Below are 21,732 nucleotides of genomic sequence, written 5' to 3' on the forward strand. Positions count from 1 at the left end.
GTCAAACTAAAGGTTCTTCTGCCACATTTGGAGCACTGATATGGCTGAGGCATGGTGGTCAATACAGAAGATTTATTTGTCTGGTGACTGTGATTGGCAGAGGCCGGTCCTCACCCTCATCTATTTTCACAATGTACTTTTGGAGAAAAATCAGGGTGTTCTTCAGATGTTTTGGATAAGCAAGGTTGAAGACAAAATACAAGCAGAAAGAAGAGATGATTCCTTCAAAAATACACGAGCTTCTGCACACTTCACTGCCATCCAACTTCACAATGTTTGGAGCGCTTCTGGAGAACACTGGTTTCCAGTCTTCATGAAGTAGCTGCACAGTTGGATAGGGGGTTTTCGGATGAACCTTTGAAGTCAAAAGAGAAGGTAGAGGAAAGCAATATCTTAGTCTCTTAACAAAAGATACATTTGTTTTCCTTTTATATAGACTAAATATTTTAATACACACACCTCTCCAAGTATGACAAAGAGATCCAGTTTCTCCTTGAAGACGTATGGCAGGAATAAAAGTGCAGCCCTTGTGTCAAGATCTGCCAAAAAAACCCAAAAACAACACAAGATCACCCATGCATTTTATCTGGCATTTCCAGTTACCTATAAAAATTATATAAAATGGAAGCCTTGAAAGCAAATACCTGGTAGGTCATCAGTGAGAGCCTCCTCTCTTGCATCAAGGTAGAGCTGGTAGAGTGGGGTTTTCCCTCGTGTAACGTCAATCACCTTTGCTGCAACACATGAGAGCCCTTCACGAAATCGCTGGCTTACATTACCCGTTGTTGGTTGGATCCACCCGAGTTCGTTGCACAGCTACAAGTAAAAAATTAATTTTCAGTACAAAATAACAGTGTATGAAAATGAAATAATCTAAAGTTGATATTAATTATGTATGGTGCTGCATAATTATTTTTTTATAGAATTTAACAACAATACTGTAAGAAGTTACATGAACATACAAAAAAAGGAAAGAGGGACAGATGAAGAAAGCAAGGTCAAGGGCAAATAAAATTTACTACTATAAACATGTTAAATGTGACAGCTATTTCCAAGTTCAGTTCAGCTTTCTGACTTACACCAGTAGGCATCCCTAAGAAGGGGTACTTCTTCAACACATCCTCCACAGGCATACCATCTGCAATTTCTTTTTGCCGCCAAGCAAACGTTTGCTGCATACGGTTATGAACCACCATGGTATCTGGTTGCATCTTCTGATATTGGCACTGTAAGACCTTTAAGTGGGCGTCGATGGATAATAAATCCTCTCCTTGGACGCATGGTCCCTTGAAAGAAAGCAAGAGTGAGAAGAGAAAGTCAAAACAGATTAGAAACCCAACATAAGACTAAATATACAATTAGAGCTGACACGATCTGTGCATCACAAAGAACTCGTATCGTTTAAAGTTAACCGATACCATGAACCAATATTTAAAATATGGAAACTCTGAAATAATTTCACATAAAATCTTAATTGTTAACTTGAAATTTTAGTTTTGGAGTCATATTTAAAATGTTGTTTTTTTTTTAATCTAGTTCACCCTCTTTTAGCGCCTTCTAATTAATAATATTTTGTGAGGTAGAAGTATTAGCACTGGTACTTTGTATTAGCAAGTGCTCTAATCCAAGTATTGGTATTGTTTCGGTTTGAAAAAAAAGGGGTACAGTTGCATCCCTAATCCTTAGTTTTAGATGTAATAACAGAGGCAAGAACATTTTATAGCTCAAGATGTCCCTCACACCAACCTGACAAACATTTCTCTGACTTGTTCGTTGACATTTATTAGGCTGCCCTCTCCTCGTAGAACCAAACTTCTCCTTACAACGCCTCACTGCCTCACTGTCGACTAGTGGTGCCCGCTCTGATTTGAATTTACGTCTCAAAGACATATGCCATGTGTGCTTGTTGAACAGAAACATAAGTTACTGTAAAAACAATCTACACAAAATACACCCAACAAAGAATCAGTAAACATACTTCATACAAACCTACTGAGAGGCTACAGATTGTCTTACTAACAAAACAAGATTGAAAAAAGCTTCACTTTTACTTTGTAATCTTGAAGGAACCTTATGCAAATTTTAAATTTAACTTACATAACCATTTCCCTCACGATCCTTGAGGAAAGGATACTTCATTACCAGCGTCTTCACAGCTTGCACATATTCAGAATTTGTGGGATACCTGTAATATCAGAAGAAACATAAGTGTTAGAGCAACTGCTGACAAACAAACTTTATCAAGTGTCAGTTATTGTTTCTTAGTAATGTAGCGTTTATTTTCAATATGACAGATTCAGCTTTTTCTAAAGCAACAAGCTAACATTACCCTGATTAACTTACATAGTATACTGTGCCACAGCTTCATATAGAACTCTGATTATTGTGTGTCTGTCCCTTGGATTTTTATGGCACGGTTCTTTGTTGTCCAGTTTTAGTTGCAGATTTTTGGGAAATCTTGGAATTTCAAAAGAGGCTGGCAGTCTCAAAGTATTTTCATTGCTGTGAAAACAGTTAAATGTTTGTTTTTATTGCATGAATTGAAGTATAAAACACTACAGTAACAATACATATGGTAGGAAAAATGATCATATTAACTAAATCCTAAAAGTGCATAATGGCCAACATGTATGTTTCAGACATACTAACTTCATTATAAATAAGAAAATACCTTATTGAAGTTGACGAAGTAGATGGTTGCCAGTCTTCTGGAGAGACAGTCTGTAGAGTCAGCGTCACTGAAGATTCCTTCATCCTTGACACAAATTGGTTGAATTTAACCTGCTTTTTGAAGGATCCTTGGAAAAGGTATGCAACCATAGTCTCAGTAAGACCGCAGTCAACTGTGTCACCATCAACCTCATTGTCTGCAAGACAAATGGTAGTACAAACTCTAAATTCCATGTAAGAATATTTAACACCACATTTTTACATGGGTAAAAACCGTATATCACACACATTAAAACCTTTTGTACAACTTCTTTCAGTTCAAAGAAATATTCATTAAAAAAATCAGTAAATTAAATAAAATAAACCAAATTTTTAGAGTGAATCCTCTTGATATGCAAAGTTTTCATTTTTAAATTTAGATGTTTGTTTGGGACTACTGGACACAGGAGAGCAGAGTCTGAGCATGCTTTTGTGCCCTTTCAAGTTTGGAAGAAAAAAAAAAGACTAGAATGCTGTAATTTGTTAATATTCACTACTAAGGTGACTCCTTTCTCCAGATTTCCGACAGTTTCTGCCGTCTGTTCTTTCAGACCGATTACTTATAGCGATAACACCCGCAGGACCGTATTACAAGCTCAGATTACATGCTGAAAAAGTTCCCACATTGCTGAAAACGGGACTATCAAACCCCAGCTGCGACACCCTTGTTATATTTTAAACAAGTGCGGCGTCAAGATATTTCCTTTAAACGCCGCCCATGTGTGTTAATGGCCTTGGAGTGGATGTAAAAACGTGATTTTATTAAACCATTAATACACTAACGGTAAACTGCATTCAGCTACCAGGGAATCAAATTTCGCGCCGTTCCGCTGCGCAGGGGTTACCGAACCCATAGACTGTGGCCGAACCACATAAATAAGTTCAAACTTATACAAATACTATGTGTACACATTTTTCATTTTTCAGAACTGTGACCTCAACTTTACACATGAAAAGTTTGTAAAATCGTTTGTAAAAAGACATAATTTGAGCTAAGAGAGTGCCGAAACTAGCTAAATTGCTAATATACGTTAAGCTAGGCTAAACCAATAATTAGTAATTACGCTACATTTTTCTTTAAATAAAACTTACCTCTGAAACGCTGAGCTTCAGCTTCGGTGACATCTAAGCCCCACTCTTGTATTTTTGTTAAGAGTTCCTCGGTTGAAAGTGAACAGAGCACACCAGGACTTGCAAGTTCGTAATCCATCTCCGTCCGTTGATAAAACAAAATGGCACCTGCTGCATTTAAAGAAAGTTCTAGAATCCACCAGCTATTCGTTGAGTTTCTTCTTCTACTTTTTGTTTGATGTTGTGAGGATGGGCTCAACTCGCACTCCGAGGGTGCTTTTTTGCAATTCATCCAAATACTTATACTTAAAAAAAAAAACGCTCTCTTAAAAAAATGTTTAAATGCATTTTTACTTTTTTTTCTTTCAAATAAATTCGTTGTTCTTAAAGCAGCTTAAAAATAAGGGGGGTTCAGGGAATACAAAAACAACAACAGCAATGAAAATAATAAAAAATAAAATAAAAACACTAAAATATATGCTTAAATCAATACAGTTGCAAATAAATTACTGTCAAAAAGAATTAAAAAAAAAACCTCTAATCAAAAAGAGCTTAATCAACCTGTACTTTATCTTTTGAAAGAATGGGTACAAATAAGTACTTTTCACAATTAAGGAACATGTATGTACCTTTCAGACGCTAAAAAAGGTACAGATAGTTCCCCCGAGGTCCAATATTTGTCCTTAGACTGTATTAATGTCATTTTTGTACCTTGGGGCACAGTAATGTACTCCTTCCGTACCCCTATTTCTGACTGTGTATTATCTTAGAATGGAATACCAGGTTGGCTAAAATGGCTGGTGGCACCAAGGCAAAGACAAGTGAGCTCCCTGGAAGCTTGCCTCAGGTATGCTTTTATCCACACCTGACTAGGTGTGGCCAATTAGCACCAGCTGAAAACATTGAGGAGATTAGGGGCTGCAGAGGGACGTAACAATCATCATGAATTCATCTTTTTTTAAATGGCTCATAAATTTACAGAAATCTTTATTTTGTCCAAAAACATGAGCTGAATTTCTCCTGATTTTGAAAATGAATCTAACATTTTGTTCCCGTTTAAATGACTTGGAAATAAGCTGCAAAAAAATATGTCTAAAAATAATGTTTTACTTCATTTCTTCTCCTGGCCAACTGTGCTGCACTGTTTGTCTGTAACTAAAACAGTTTGGAAAGCTGTAACTTTGCCAATTTTTTTTTCTGCCAAGCTGGAAGCAGCAGGTTTGCATTTTACCCTGAACAATATTGTTTGTTTATTGTATTCTTTTTCACTTTCTTGTACTGAATAGTGGGGGCGACCGTGGCTCAGGGGGTTGGGAAGCGTATCTGTAACCGGAAGGTCGCTGGTTCGATCCCCGGGCTCTCTGTCCTGGTCGTTGTGTCCTTGGGCAAGACACCTTACCCTACCGCCTACTGGTGTTGGCCAGAGGGGCCGATGGCGCGATATGGCAGCCTCGCTTCTGTCAGTCTGCCCCAGGGCAGCTGTGGCTACAACTGTAGCTGCCTCCACCAGTGTGTGAATGCGAGAGTGAATGAATAGTGGCATTGTAAAGCGCTTTGGGTGCCTTGAAAAGCGCTATATAAATCCAATCCATTATTATTATTATAATAGCTCACACGTTTTGTTCACTTTGGTAAATTCATCTGTGTCATAATTTCTGAACCTGTTGCCATATTGGACGACATGTTCTGTCACTGGGAGCTCAACAGCAGTAAAAACACAATTCATATTCTCCATAGAAATTCTGAACATGATCCATAATGCTAATATACCCATCCAAAGTATCGCAACGTAACACAACGTTCTGAAATGATAGAACGTGCTCTTGCAGAAACCTCAAGTATGTATGGAAGTTGTTCACTGTTGCATGTGCACAGAGTTAGGGCATTAAATACTGAAAAATCTTAATGGGATTCTTTTCATCAGTCAATATCAACATAAATTTGTATCAGATATATATCAAATCACTATGTCTCTCAAGCTTAAAGGTCATTTTTTTACTCTTAAGTGAAGATAAAAGGTGAATTTTGGCTCAAATATAATTATTTTTCTGTGAGACATTCATATTACATTATTATTATAGCATAATACAACTGTATTTTAAATAAATAGCAAAGGTATTTATAATAAAGCACTAAATTTGTCAGTAAGCTCCAATAAATGAATTAGATATAAAACATCTCTGGACGGTATTTGCTTTTAAGGGAATAGTACTGTATTTTCTATATATTCATTATGTTTTCTTTGGGGTTTTTTCCCCAAATGTGCTTTTGTAGTTTGCAGTGCAGTAAAAACTAGTGTAAAGTGCAGGATTTTGTTACCTTTTATTTTTATTTATGCAGCTATTGTACATGTGTAACAGTAATTTCGACATTCATTTAAATCGTTAGTAAATACCAAGTGAAAAAAGTTTTGATCACAAACTTGTTTTGTTTTTCAAAACAATTTATACTTACTCATGAGCATTTTACATATTTTCAAATTGTTATGCTTTTAAATGATTCTAATCTATTAAATTTGAAGGACAGGTCAAAGGTCATTGTGACATATTTTACATGTTTATACAGTACTTTCAATATTTTGACAACACACTCGACACTTGTAAGAACCATAGAATTTAAGTTGGAATTCTTTTTATCAATTTTTTACCGATACTTAACTATGTTGACCTTGATGTATATATGCCAAAAATTCGATTGTTAACATGGCCCTGCTCTACACCCTACATAGTTTTATGAGAGTTCACTTAAAACTTTTTGAATCTATAACGATGATGTGTATGTGTGGCTCTGCCTCAACCAAATTTCTTTGGCCCTTCTTTTCAAAAGAGCCCTGGCCTGTGTCTGCTGACATTATCACGTGTGCTGCTACCGCCTGTTCATCCTACACAAAAATTATCTTCATTGCTTTTATCAGCCAGGCCCAAGTAGTTCCTTTACTATTAAAAGTAAGTACAAAGTCTTGTCTTTTTTTCCACTTTCCCTTATTTATTTTTTAATTCCAAATCAAATCTTTTTATAGTCATGACTCACCTCATAGCTAGTGGGCTTGGTTCAAGGCTTCAAACTGTTTATACAAAGATTTTCTGAAATGTCAGTGGAAATAAATAGGAAATTCACTTCCAGAATCGGAGCCATTAAAAAAGTGGGCGGTCACTGTCGAGCTCCATACGTAAAGCTTTTCTCTGTCAGGTTAACAGCGCCACATGTTTTTGACATTACTGAAAATCAACCTGTAGGGATTTATAAATATCATGATGCAACCCTAGACCAGTCTCTAGCCACATAACTAATCCTACTGACCCCATGACCACACTGCCCTGAAGGATGTTAAAACAGCAGATTTGCACTCAGTAACCTTGTAAGCCTGATCTTACATCGGTCTTGAAACCCACTTCAACAACCCCCTTTTCGCCTTCTCATATTTCTTCTTTTTCATTACTTTAACGCCTCATTTAAATAACAGCCGTATAGTCACTCCATGTGAGGGACCAACATTGGGGAATTTAATTATTTTGATGCAGTGACAGAGAGAGAGAGTCTCTTGCAGTAAAAAGCTGGAAGGACATCCTGAAAGAGTATAATCTTTTTAGTTTCTATACATGCACCCAGAGGAAATACCAGAACCGTCATAGTTAGGTAAGAACTTTTAAGGTGCTTCAGTCCTTCACTAAATTTAGAAATCAGTTATCGGTTATCAGATCTATTCTCTATCTATATATCATGTTTGCTATCAGCAACACATTCAAACATTTAAAAATGTACTTCCTAAATCTGTCACCCGTGTGTGTCCACGTCTACGTAACAGACAACACAAAAACCACATGCCACGCTTGTGGAGCATCCTGGGAGGTGCCGTCTACCTCTCAGCATGTCAGTGCTAATTCACATTACACACAACATAAATCTGGCGGCGGCATGGCAACACAACTAATCCTCATATGGACAAATGCCCAAACCTCTCCTAAAGTGACTTCAAGCTCATTTTCAACCTCCACGCAGCAAACACACAATTTCACTCCAGGACTTTTCAGAAGCACTGTGGGGTTTCTGGGTATCATAACACGCAAAGAAACCCCACTTGGTGTAATTACATAAATGTTCTTTAGCAACAAATCCCTCTCCATCAGGAGGCTTTGTAGATAACAAAAAAACAAACTGTGTTTCACACATGAATTACATCAATAAATATCTCAGCGTCATCCAAATGTGTGGGCAGTCAGGTGGAGTCTGACTGTGACTGCTGACAGCAGGAAGAGGGAGAAAGTTTCTTTGGATGAGGTACCACATTCAAATTCCTCAGACAGACTAAAGTCACCAATGTTTTCATTGGAAGTCACAAGTAACTGTGCAAACTGTCAAAGTAACCAACAAAGATCTTTTTCAGCTGATATACAATATAGTTACACTGATATGACAATGCATGACAAAAAATGAATATAAAGTACTATAATGCACAGAAAGTAAGGTGATGCATGTTGGAAATGTGCATTATCTATTAAATGAGTTATATTCAAAACTTATTACAAACTCTCTCAAAAAAGACTGGATGTTCTCAGCCGAGTTTTCATATAAAATGAATTTTATTAACCAAGTGGATCCAACAAATTATCAGCAAATCAACTGGTCATAAACAAAGGATAAAGCTACATCAGTGTGTCTTAGGAATTCTGAGCTACATCTTCTGATGTTCCTGGTTTCGCAGTTGACTTACTCTGACTGTTATATTGTCATTTATGTAGCAGATTAATGTTATATGATAAGAAATCCCACACTTAAGTTGCCAGCTAAACAATCTACATGAAAACTGAGTAGCTCCATTCACCAATTCAGCCATAAAATTTAACAAATGTCATGAAAACATGCTTTTCTTTTCTTTTTTTGACAAAATTATTGAGCATTCAGTCTCAAAGGATCAGAATGAGCTGCACACCTTTGTTCCTTCTTGAATATGGTGCAACATCTTTGATGCTTCAATAAAACTGAACAGGGGGCTTGAAACTAGAGCCTGCACCTGTGTCCGAAGCATCTTGGCCTGATGTGCACTGACTGCATTTAGAGAGTAGCAAAGATCTGCTAACTTACAAGCACAGAAAGAGTCAGTCTGCACAAATGAGCACAACTTGTCTGTGACACATCTCTTTGCAACAGGGGACTCTACTGTTTTGCTAACTGGTTGTATTCTGCTTATATTTTTAGATAAAAACAGGGTTGCTGAGTGCTTGTGTCACTTTCCAGTTAAATTGCACACCTGCAGTGACTATGTTGCTATTTGCTGAAGAATTTCATTTTCAAATCTATGTGATACTGACTAGGCTAAGTCTATAAGTAGCTAATGTTAATTTCTTTGTATGTTGACGGCAATGGATTTGTGATTTTCACCAATTTATCACAATTAATTACTGTATTATCACAGATATGGCATATAATTGCCAGTTTTGATATTTAATATTTAGTTGATAGACTGCTTCCATCATACTGTCATTTTCATGCACCAAAGACAATAACTCACTGCAAGTGGTCAGAGACTGGTCTACATCTTTGAAGCAACCACATCAAATGTAACAAGGTCACAGCATTTTTGCATACGGTCATAATCTTTTTTTCTCCAGTGTGATCATGTACATGTACACATCCCATGGACCTCACCTAATATAATATATCAATTAAGTGCAAGTCCCACTGGTGCACCCCACTTTCCACATAGAGAAAGTACGGACATAACTGTCTGTTTTACACTGGATACATTCATTTTATCCTGATGTATATTTATTTGTATCACAACTCTTTAAAACTGCTGTTGATATGTTGTAAAAATCTGGAAAAATCCTGTGCCTCATGTGCAAACAGGCCTTATAGCTACAACATGAAAAATAATAATATCAAATACCATACTCAACTGACAAGCTATATGACACTCTGCTGTTTTAATTGCTGTATACTCGGTGTCATTACAAATTCTCTTTTTCAGGGCTTTTGTGAAGAAGAGTAATGCTGGGCTAAATTCAAGGGGAAACAGCTTGACAATCTTCAAAGGCATTTGGGACCTGTTTAAGCCCATTTTACTTTCTGAAACACTTAATAAACAGGAACCACGAGTAATGGAACTCATTTCTCTTGTTTTTCCTAAAAATGGAGATTACTTTTCCGTGGGTATATTTCTGGGCTGTTTCATTCTGTAGGTCTATAAAAGGCAGTGCACTGCTTTTATCTTCCAGTCACTGGGACATTAAACACCTAAAGAATCCTGTCTTACACAATTGTTGTTTATCCAGTGTACGATGAGTTGACACTAGCTTTTACTTTTTGAGGGAAATGTAATACCACTCAGATTTTGTTCACTGGCAGCAATTTGTTCCACTGGAATAGTTGCTGTGACCTTTTTACACACCATCCAATGAATATTAATAATATATGAACAAACTCGACCATGATGAACTAATTAGACTGGCCTACTGTTCTGTTATATCAGCGAGGCATTGAATAGGAAAATGATTATTTAAATTGTTCCGGTTATTAACTTAGAGAAACTGATGACTCAGTGTAAATTGCAGGCCATTAATGTAATGTATCTGCATTTTCTAACATTTTGCATATGCCATAACCAAAATAAGAGGGACTTGTTAAAAGAAAAAAGTTTGTACCACCCAGCTTCCCAAAACGTAAGACAGTTGTGTTAAACACTCATAAATGTGATGCAATGATTTGCAACAACCATTTAAAGTCTATTTTTAATTGAAAATAATACAAAGAAAACATTTCAAATAACTACTGTGAATGTTATGCCATTCAGCCATCACCCATTGTGAACACTTTTCAGAGAGGTCAGGACAAGGTATTGGTTTACCACTGTGTTGCATCATCTCTTCTTTTACCAAGACTGTGTGAGCATTTGGTAAAAGCAAAGACCAGTTAACATCGAATGGGGTACTTAGTTCAAATTCCTGCTTCAGCTGTTCAACGGGGAACTGTATATTTTGTTAATTTTTTTCTGATATGTCTTAACAAACCAGCCAGTTTCAACTTAAACAATTTACCATGTTACAGTTGTTTCAGAATGAGGTTTGATAGTGTCTCGCTGAAATAAGCAAGGTTTTCCCACAAAGAGTCTTCATCTGGAGGGCAGTATGCGCAACTCCAACAGACAGCAATTTAATTCAATGTTATTTATATAGCAATAAATCACAACAGCAGTCGCCTCGAGGCACTTTATACTGGTATAGGTAAAGACCCTACAATAACAAAGAAAAAACCCCAACCCCAACATGACCCCCTATGAGCAAGCAATTGTGGGAAGGAAAAACTCTGAAAGGGAAACTTTTTAACAGGATGAAACCTCCGGCAGAACAAGGCTCGGGGAGGGACAGCCATCGGTCCCAAATGGTTGGGGATGAAGGGAGGGAAACAGGACAAAAGATACAGTGTAGCAAAGGGCCAGAGATTAAAAATAACTAATGATTAAAGGTACAATCAGGTGCAATCAAGATGTTCCATAGCTTGGCTCCTAAACATCTTGCCTTTTTAATAAACTATAGTCACAAAGACAAAGTTCAGGTCTTTTCCTTGGTCCCAATTTTGAAAAACAAGATAGTGGCAATATCCAATCCCAATCCAGGAGATTGCAGGAATCCAAAGGTGAGAGGCATATGCCTAAACAAACTGGTGCTGTGTCAGTAGTGATCTAGATGCTGTACCAGTCTGTCGCGGTAAAGAGCGTGCTGAGCCTTGACGTGAAGCTGTCGATTTACAGATCAATCTTTGCTCCCAGCCAGAAGCTCGGTGTAGTGACCAAAAGAATGACTGTGGATACAAGCAACAGAAATAACATTCCTCCATAAGGTGTCTGGCCTACAACTTACAGCGAGGGTGACATACTCAGTTCAGCAGGGGCTAAGAACAGCGCCACGACTGCCCCACATTGAAAAGCCGGTTCAAATGGTTTGGGCATCTGATCGGGATGCCTCCAGGGCACCCGCTCAGTAAGTTGGTTCAGACATGTCCTACAAGCAGGAGGGCCCAGGGCCGACCCATGACACGCTGGAGAGATTATGCCTCTCAGCTGGCTTGGGAATGCCTCAGTGCCGCCCTGGAAGAGCTCGAGGAAGTGGCTCGGGAAAGGGAGGCCTGGGAGTATCTGCATAAGACTGCTCTCCCCATGACCCAGACCTTGATAAGTGGCAGAAAATGGAGAGATAGATGGGTTGCTGGCTTTAACATCAAAACAAGATTGCCTCCCCCCCACATTATAGTTTATATGTTTCAAACAAATGTAGGGTTTTAGCGATGTACTTATAAACAAAAGCATAATGCTGTAAGTTGCATTTTGCACAGTACTCGATTTGGGTTTGTGCACGTATATTTGTATGTGTTTGTGGGGCGGACGTTGAGTGGAAAGGGTTGCATGATTTTACACCAACAATGAGAGCTGAAAGATGCTGTTTTGAGACAGCATGACGTGATAGTCTACTGTCACAAAGTGTGTGTGCGTGCATGTTAGGACAGCAGATGTTAGGCATGGAAACAGGGTGGCATCTGAATCATGAGACACAAAAAGCATGACACATGCTCTTCAAACACCCACTGAGCCTCACACACAGACAGACGCACACAACTCAACATGGCTTTTCTGCAGGGCAATGTATTTTCTATTTAAAAATGAGTACACAATGTGTTTTTGTGTTTTGATATTGGAAGAAAAAATATCACAAAGATTATGTGTTATTAGAGAGTGGAGTAACTGCAGTGGTGATGACTAGCTGCTTTCATCTCATCAATTCTTAACCATGTCATTCAGCATCAGTATTAGCAATTTACAATTAATTATATACATTCCACTCTCTCAGCTTACGGAGGGTTCACGAGTCACCTCAAGATGTGTAACTGCCATAGCATTTGTTTTATTAGGGCCTCTTCAGCAAAGGACAGAAAGAACTGAGTTTTTGGGTATAAAACTTTCACTGCAAATTAAAATGTTCTGAGCTTAACGTCAGCACATTCATCTGGATGTCAAACTGTTTCAGTAATTTATTACAAAAGAGGGATTTTAACATCTGACAGCAGTAACAAAATTATATTTTTCCTGCGTGCTTTTTGAAAGATGACAAGAAAAATGTGCTTAGCTTTTAAATAGTTTTTTTTTTTTTGTAAAGAGACGCAAAGCTTTTTGAATCAAATCAGAATCAATTTTCAGTTCCAGGCCAATATTCATTTCAGTTAATAGAAAATGGGGTTACATTTTACAAAAACGCGAAGTGCTACACTGCACCGTTAATAATGTTTGTGTCTCCTGCAGTGGAAAAAAGGCTCTGCAAAAACACTTCTTCTAGTTAGATGCACTGTTTTGCCAGAACCCAATACAACAGCAGCTAATGTGAAATAAAAGGATGAGTTTAGTTTTTCCCACAGTATTTTCAATATAGTCACACTGCAGTATAGAGATAACCCAACTGCAGGTCGGAATAATACAATTGGAGCATTTATGGGTTCCTGGCAAAAATGACAAGTGTAAAAAAAATACTAAATCTAAAGGGGCACAAGTGCATCCCAGCAAATACGGCTGAAACTCCAGCATCATCTCACCAACAGATGTCAAGAAAAGACAACAGTGTTCAGCATCAAAATGTTTGCTGGGATAAACACTGGATCATTGGAGCATATCAACGAATGTCTCGAGGTTTGATGGATGAACATGATCAAGGAAAGTAAGACTAACACAAGAGAGAAATGTACATTTCAAAGTAAAACAGGAAGTAACCAAAAGACAAATGCTAAACACCGAGACAAGAAAAGAAAATACTACAGAGAAAAGAAAACACAGGAGGGCAAAGGAACTGACATTGAAACAAGACAGAGAGGGAAACCGTCAGGGTGCTAAAGACACAACATGAACTCAAGAAGACTGTAGCATCTAGCAAGAGTCAGCCTTACTAGCATCCATGGTAGCATGTTTAATACCAAAGTAGAAGCTTGAACAAGCTATTTAAGTTGATAAAAGGTCAGTGAAAACTTTTAAAGACAGATAACAATTCATTTCCACTGAACTGCCATCACTTAATGCTGTGTAACATTCCCTCCCACTGTATCTGCTTCCCTACTTTAAAATGGATTGACCTTACTTCCCTCTCCGCACAGCCAAAAAGCAATCCAAGCCTTGTCTTCTTTGAAAATCATAAGAGAAGAGTCCCATCCTGCCTTCCAGCTCCACTCATTTTGCTTTTCTAAATAGCTGAAGAGTTTAATTTGTTCTGATAAAAGCCAAATGCAGCTCTAAACCTCACATGTGGCAAAATCCGAAGATGTGGAAAAAAAATACTTTCTTGCTCCATCCGTTCATCTTATAATACAAACAGGGATAAAAACTTTTATATTTCTTCTGTAAGTTGTTGACTGCAAAGTCTAATGTATTCATTTGAACCAAACAGATAGCTACAGTGCCTCAAATCTAAGCTAAGTGTGGCACATCCAGAATAAAACTGTGTTTCTTATCAAAACTATATTATTAAAAAATGTGAATTATGCAAAGAAAAATAAGAGGACTGGATAGATTGTAACACTATCTCACCAATAAGCCAAAAGTTACGCTGTGAAAAACATATTTTAAAAAGATTTCAGTTCCCATAATTGCAAAGAAGTTCAGCAAATGTTTGAAGCAGCCCTCGGCTCTTTTCTCCTTATGAGCCATTTCATTAGAATGTATAAGAGCAACAGCTAAGCCCGCGAAGTAATTGAAAAGCTGTTAAGACCAAAATGAAGATAAAGGAGGTGGGGGCCGAGATTGGATCTATCTTTCTCAAAGAAGCGTGGACAATCTCTCATCATTTGGCATTCATCTTATCAGCTCACTCATCTGAGCTCGTAATTAACAACAAGCTCTGAACCAGTTGGAGGGATTGCAATTAAGGTCCCAGTCTTATTCAAAAAGAGAAAGAAACAGAGATTCCACAAGTATGTGTCGGCTATTTGCAATGCTTGACTCAAATTTATCATTTCACCTTGTTTGGGGTGAAATAGTATCAGACCACACTGATGACAGATGAGTTGTTGTTCGTTACGTAACCGCAGTGGCTAGTTTGCATGCATTAGTCAACTATTACTGCGCACAAGATCAAATGTTAGAATGACTTTATGAATAGATCATAAAGTCATCTGTCTCCCAGCCTCACATCCATCTGTCTCATGCCTGTTTGTCCACTACATATTCCTCACATCTCACTGCTCTCCCTGAAAATTAACGCTTCCCTTTTTTCCACTCTTTACATGTAGGATGGCTGCTCTCTCTCTCTATAGTGGCAAAATAAAGGACACCAAATAGTAACCAGTTGTCATGGCAGATGAATCTGAATTCGAATGTAAATCTTATATACAGTTTGTGTTTTCCATGACATCTTCCTGCGTGTTTCACAATAAAAGCCTAAGGAAAAAAAAGAAGGCTCCTTGTCTACTGAAATGGTATATGTGCTTTTAATTTTTAATGTGGAGTAATGAGGTAACTTTTGCAGAGGAGGAGCAGACGGACTACAATTCAAACAAAGATATTTAAAAGAAAAGAAGAGACCAAACACTATGAGATGAAACACAGCATTCATGTAAATCAAAGAAAAATAGAAACGTTGTTACTAGTTTTGGTTATCTTTGGTTTTGTTAGATTTTAAAAAAGAATAAAAGATCTTTTGCAGCCAGTACTACAGCTCTTTTGGCTTACATCCATCTGATCCTGCACTTTACCTCACACTTTCAAGCTGGAGCACTTAATTAAAAAGTTCATCGGTGCACAGCGTTAAAAAGAACAAGCTGGAGCTGCAGTGATTTTCAAAGAATGGGTGGTGTGTCTACACAGACACCATTAGTAACAGCGTATAATCATTACTTTTTGTGCAAGAAGGAATTTGTGGAAACAAACAGTGAGGTTCTAATTTATTTAAAGTTCCACTCATCAATATATAACAACTGTGTAATATGACTAGGTGCGCGTAGCCATTTAATTAAATTGCAAAATAAATGTATAAAATTATTCACTGTAGCCAGTTACTAATCAAAACATAAGTGATTAGACAGAAGTTGCAGTTGAACAATATAGTTACTAAATAAAGCATACTAATATGACATTACATAACTGACTGAAAATCACTGGTCTAAAAATAACAGTTTATGGCATAAACAATACCATAAATACCATAAACTCGTCTCCACAGTTCCCAGACATTTAGGGAGTGTAGTTAAAAGAAGTGGGGAAGCTACACATTAGCTGGTTCTGTGGAGAACAGCTGGTTTATTCTCCTGCCTTCTATCTCTCTGGTGTACCTCCTCAAGCGGCTGGCCAAGGCTGTGAGTCTTTGCTTGGCAGTTTCCAAGGCCTCAGGTATGGACAGCTTGCTGTATTTCTTAGGCACCTTATTTGTCGCACCTTTCTGCAACTCCGTTAGTTGGCTAACCTCCCTCCGTACTACTTTGATCTTGCCCTCTAGCCTCCTTCTCCATGGAGGGTACTGCCCCTTGTCGCTGTTCAACTTGTAGCCAAGCATCTCACTGATCACTGTTGCCGTATTGTAGATCAGCTTGTTAGTGTCGGTAATCGTGGTTGTAGGTATTGCCCATAGTGCTGCATTAACATCATCTAGCAGACCTTCTGAGGGAACTTCACGTAATCTTGGTAACCGGCTACGCGGGATCCAGGTTTCAAGCTTGGCCATGATCCTATTTTTCAGGTCAGTTCCTCTCGCACTCAACGATCCTTCTCCTATCGCACTTGGGGCTATGTACCCAATCTCGGGTGGGGGTGATGATATCTCCCCCCTGACTTGGCGTCCTGACTCCTCCTTGCCGTAGCATTTGTGTTGTACCTCGTCAATCTCTAGCTGTGAGAGCAGTCCCTTCTTTCGAATGTTGGAACACTGAGCTACTAGTTGTTTCGCCGTCATTGTGGATGTTGGGTATCGAAGAATCCATAGGTCCCTCATCCTATTCATGTAGCCCCTTCCGCCGGGGTTACTTGCGTAGTAGCATTCCAACAACGCCCTGTTTTCGTCTCTTGCCCACCGATGCCTTCTTGTTCCAGTAGCCCACTTTTCGTCAGGGTGCCCTGGTTCCTCAACACCTGACGCGGACCTTGTTGATCCGGGCGACGTCCGAGCCGGCATGCCTTCATATTTATCTGTCTCGCTCATGTCTGCGGTAGGCTTGCTTAGCATAGGGGGTCTAGCCTTAGGACCCTTACTGGATACAGACGCCCCAGGCAGGAATCGAACTTGCGATCCTCTGTTCCAAAGGCGTGTAGTCAAACCACTACGCTATCCAGCTGCTTTTATTTATATATATATATATATATATATATATATATATATATATATATATATATATATATATATATATATATATATATATATATATATATATATATATATATATTTTTTTTTTTTTTTTTTTTTTTTTTTTTTTTTCACACAGCATCCCAACTTTTTGGAATTGGGGTTGTTTGGATATATAGGTTGTCTGTAGGTTATAGTTCTCAATAATAATATGAAAATGAACATTAACTAATGGTGAAAAGTTACAGAAACATTGCTTTATCACTGTAGGAGGATATTCTTTGCCTCTCTAAAAGGACTGTACCTGTCCCCTCTGTCTCTGTGCTGGGGTCTGGATGTGTCTGAGGGATTTTCCTTTTACTTTGTTTGTCATTTGCTGATTGGAGCAGTCTTTTTTCCACAGTTTTTCATGTGTTTGTGTAAACTGGTGTGCGGCCACAGTAGCAAATAGCCTTTCTCCACACATCTCAGTTTGCAGTGTTTTCATTTAGAGCTGTAAAATATCTCCACATGACGTTCCTCTTTCTCTCTGCCATCACTCTCTCTCACTGCAGCCTACATGTGTCTGCTCAGTGCGGCTGCTTCACGTGAAGGACGGGAGGAGGAGGAGCAAAGTATGCCAACATGTGAACACCAGCCATGTGACATCAACTTCTCAACCATTTTCAGATGTATAACAATCATGGTGACAATATAAGACCAAGTGAATAAGGGCCAAGCCACACAGGCCCAGAGGCCAATCTATGACCACCTGCCAACCAGCAGTCGTCAGGGAAAAATGTGTTTTTCCCCAACAGGTTGAGAGTGGTTGCTGGAGGTTGATGGCAGGCGCTGAGAAGATGATTTCTAAGGCTCCAGTAATACAGGCCTACAGACTGGTCAGTGACACCCCCCGCCCACCCCCAGCAACCATCTGTCGCGGGAAAATGCGTATTTCCAAACAAGTTGGCAAAAATTGTCTTGTGAATGCTTTAGGTGGAGGAATTTAGCTGTAGTTTGAATGGAAGTAACAAATGCGTCTACAAACGGAGGCCAGCTGCTATCTGAGCCATAATGAAACTGTCAGCCTCCAAGTAGATACACCTCTGGTATCAAAATCCTACATCACCTTGTTCTAAAGTTATCGCATTCACAAGATTTTCAGAAAACCTGACTTTTGACCTTGAGGTTGAGGTCACCGGGATTCGAATTTCATGTGATGAGTGAGAGCTTTGACTGAGTGCCGCCTCCAGGAACCACTGCCAACCAGTCATTTACCTAGCAACCACTGGTTAGATGACGTCCAATATGGCAGACAGCTTTAGACAAAGTGTGCATGACATTACGTGAGAAACCTCAAAACAAGGAGTGACGTCTATTTTCTCAGTACTAAATGTAAAGAGAAGAAACTGAAACCAAAGTATCAATCTCATCATGCTATTATAAATCTGATACCAACACCAACACTGCTAATGATAGTATCGATCCACTCATCCCAACAAGGCCAGCTGATATATGTGATCTATATCTATAAACTGCTCGTACTGCAGGGATTTAAACATCGTAATTGAATGAGTGACAGTGCTGTTAAGGGGATGCATTTTCAGTTGTAGGGTGATACCTGCAGGGGAACACTTCTCTCAGATTTTTAATGAAACGACATGGCAGCTGGATGTGTCAGAGTTTCTCTCTATGAGGAGGAAACTTGCCTTGCTGCAGTGGAACGTTTAAAAGCCAATCACCTCATAGCAATGTATGTGTGAGTATGTGGTTCAGCTCAAATGAAACCTTACTCACCCCAGCTGCAAAGCCTAAACTTCCATCCAAGATGCGCTTCTGAAAAGGGCAGACAAGAAGAGAGATTGTGAGTGAGGCAGGGAAATCGATATCGTAGTAACCCTGACAGTGGAAGAGCCAGCAGTTCAGTGCATTCCTCACCATCGACTTAACTCGGCAAAATGGGCATGTGTTACCGGAGTCAGAAATGGTAAAAATACATCAAACAGTGTGCAGGTTTTGCACAGTGTTTTCATGCTTTCTGATTCATTTCTCTGCGATTTAGCTGAATAAATTTACGGTTTATCATATCACTTAAAGGTTGCAGAAACAAATATTGACATCACTAGCTGCTAAAGTGTTCTGGATTTTCTCACTGTGTGTCCACATAGACTTAAATTCTATATGTGGTGAGCTGTCGGGTGATGGTGAACACACCAACACATAAATAAATTATTCAACTGTGTGTATCCATTCCACATCTACAAATAATTTTGTCACAAAAAGTCCAGCTGTGCTGTAATTGAATGCAGCTGATATCCAAGCAGAACACACATGTATGAGACTGTGTGTTAGAAAAGACTGATATCGGGTTTTTAAGACCAATACACATGCAGATATTTGGTGATTTAAAAATGTGATCTTGGAATATATCCACCAACATTTTTTTTTTTTGACATACAAAACATAAACAGATTCTCCTAAAATGTGTTACCTGTGGTTATTTATTTACTCACTTGTGCTCTGCCTGACTTTACTTAGATCAGCTGGTTTTTTGAAATTGTGCGATTCCAAATATGTGTGCTGTCAACAGGGAAGTAGCAGAGTGGCTTTTCCTCTCTCTGATGGACAAACTATTCAACATCGATACTCATTTAATGGGTTAAGACTGCTTCCTCCATCTAGTCTTAATTTTTTTTATTTCATTTGACGACCACTATAAATGCTGGCACTGATAGCTCAGCAAACAGCGAATATCTGCCGCTAATAAATTAAAAATTGACCTGGCTGCAATGCATTCATTTTAAACTCTTAACATTATTGAATTTTCCACCATAAATTACTACACGTGGATGAGAGAGTGGCGTGCTGAGTTAAAATCCAGCATGGATGCCAACCACAGACACACATATCTGCTGATTAGCGCTAATCAACACTGAATAAGATAATTAAGTGAAAATGTTATAAAAGACACCAACAGCACAAGCATAGATGAGACAGCAGTGACTCATATTTAGCTGAGGTGATTGCTGCCTATCAGAAACACTGCAAACGTTAAGCCTGACTAGTAGCAAAACTTCACATGTCCATAACTTAAGAACTACAGAAGTATAGAACCTTTTGTTAAAGAAAAATTTGAAGTGCAGGCTTTGAAATGTACTGAAAGTATAAAAATAAAAAGTCACTTTTAAGGTTATTTCTACCAGCTAGTTTATCATTTTAAATTTGAATTCTAATGAATTCACTCGACTTGATCTGTTATGTAGAACAGAAGCAAGAAAGAAAAACAGAAGGAACCTAAAAACTAGCTGTATTCAAAAACGCAGATTGTTACGGTGGCCCTGAGAGATCAAACAGACTGAAAATATCCGCAAATAGAAAAATGCTGCAGAATCACATAAAACACAAGGACATTAAATGAAATACAATGAAAATAGGAACAAAAATGTCTGTTCTGTCACATTATTGTATCCCCAGAAACACTTCTGCTTTTTTTAGCTTTTGTAGTGTTTGGGGTTTTTTAATGTTGCTTTTTAGTTGTGTTGCTTTTGAATGCTGTTTAGTTGGACATTTCAACATGGGAGTCTATGGTGATTTACCCACTTGTAGAGCCAGTCTCAAGTGGCCCTGGTAGGAACTCTTTGTTTTTGTAGGAGCTGCCAGCAAACAGAGAAAACATGAGACATGGAAGGGCCCTGTCTAGCTGGCTTGCAGCAACCAAACTTTCAAAATAAGAGAAAAGTAGTAGATTCATTTGAGATAGCACCGTTCTTTCAGATTAAAAAAAATATATAAAAATTATAAATTCTAAAATTTGTCACCAAATGTAGGCAACTGTAAATTGACCAGGTCACACTAAGTTCATGAGTGGAAAACTCTAGCTCACCAAATAATTTGCTAGTATTTCTTTAGAAGAGCGATTCCTGGAGCTCAGAGTGACACTCATTACCTGTCGGCTGGAGAAGATGAACACCAGAGCAGCTCCGGCAGCAGTCAGACCCCATGTGAACAGAGTCCCCAGCAGGGCCTGGGTCACAGGGCTGTAGCCTTCTAGCATAGTGACAGACCTAAACAAACAACACGGCCACACTAAAAGTTAGCCCGTGCACATCGACTTTATTTTCAAAAAGATAGGCGACAGAAAGACTGCAGAAAGACTTTGAAAACTAGAGTAAAACAAAAAAGGCTGCTTTCAGGTAATCCTACAAGGCAACAAGACTCCTCTTAAGCCAACACACATGCTAATGCACAGCCCTCGTGTGACTGACTCACGCCTCACACCTTGTTTTTTCAGCACACAGTGGAACAAAAAGATGTTTCAAATCCTGTTTGCTTTGCATTTTAACATCCTGGATTTCTTTTTTCTATTGCTGCACTATGATTATTATCACTGCCGTCCTAGGGTTTCAATCATCAACACACCAAATGATTTTCATGTTAATATACAATATTCACTTTTTAAATTCCAGTGAAATCAGTTAGTAGTAGTTGTTAGTAAAACTTTTATTTAAATATGAGTGCCTATAAGCTCTGTCTGATAATAAGCCTGTTAACTTTTGGTAAGCCCAATATCTGCCTGAAAAGTTCAGCCCCTTGTGGTCAATTCAACTTATTCAATTCAATTTAGTTTTATCTTCTCAAGGCACTTTGCTCTGTCTCTACCTTCCAATACAAT

General features: G+C 38.4%; 2 protein-coding genes across 4 annotated transcripts in view; both read right to left on the reverse strand.

Moving 5' to 3' along the window:
* Nucleotides 1-21,732, reverse strand: part of slc39a11 (solute carrier family 39, member 11) — a 173,742-nt gene that overhangs the window by 149,768 nt on the left and 2,242 nt on the right. For both annotated transcript variants that reach the window (XM_026177301.2, XM_026177300.2), the window contains exons 2-3: nt 21,007-21,124; nt 18,858-18,896 (exon numbers count right to left, since the gene is read on the reverse strand). In XM_026177301.2, coding sequence (XP_026033086.1) covers nt 18,858-18,896; nt 21,007-21,114 — 147 coding nt within the window. In that variant the 5' untranslated portion in view covers nt 21,115-21,124. The remainder of the gene's footprint in view (nt 1-18,857; nt 18,897-21,006; nt 21,125-21,732) is intronic.
* Nucleotides 53-4,209, reverse strand: LOC113023932 (sterile alpha motif domain-containing protein 3-like). Of its 2 annotated transcripts, XM_080305611.1 has the most exons (9): nt 3,802-4,209; nt 2,672-2,867; nt 2,344-2,502; nt 2,098-2,185; nt 1,747-1,902; nt 1,080-1,286; nt 645-816; nt 460-539; nt 53-355 (listed from the first exon to the last, which is right to left on the reverse strand). In XM_080305611.1, exons 1-9 carry the CDS (start codon nt 4,070-4,072, stop codon nt 59-61), a joined length of 1,626 nt encoding a protein of 541 aa, XP_080161737.1. In that variant the 5' UTR covers nt 4,073-4,209; the 3' UTR covers nt 53-58. The 2 variants fall into 2 exon arrangements, with proteins under 2 accessions (XP_080161737.1, XP_080161739.1); XM_080305613.1 differs by lacking the exon at nt 1,747-1,902.

The sequence above is a fragment of the Astatotilapia calliptera genome, chromosome 8 (genome assembly GCF_964374335.1).
Source record: "Astatotilapia calliptera chromosome 8, fAstCal68.1, whole genome shotgun sequence".
In the NCBI taxonomy this organism is placed as follows: domain Eukaryota; kingdom Metazoa; phylum Chordata; class Actinopteri; order Cichliformes; family Cichlidae; genus Astatotilapia; species Astatotilapia calliptera.

Excerpts from the sequence above, each read along its gene's own strand:
- LOC113023932 (XM_080305611.1), bottom strand. The coding sequence starts at position 4,072 with ATGAATTGCAAAAAAGCACCCTCGGAGTGCGAGTTGAGCCCATCCTCA. Across the intron at positions 2,503-2,671 it reads ACTTCGTCAACTTCAATAAG|CAATGAAAATACTTTGAGAC; the intron begins GTATTTTCTTAT and ends CTGTTTTCACAG. Across the intron at positions 1,287-1,746 it reads GTCAGAGAAATGTTTGTCAG|GGACCATGCGTCCAAGGAGA; the intron begins GTTGGTGTGAGG and ends CTTTCTTTCAAG.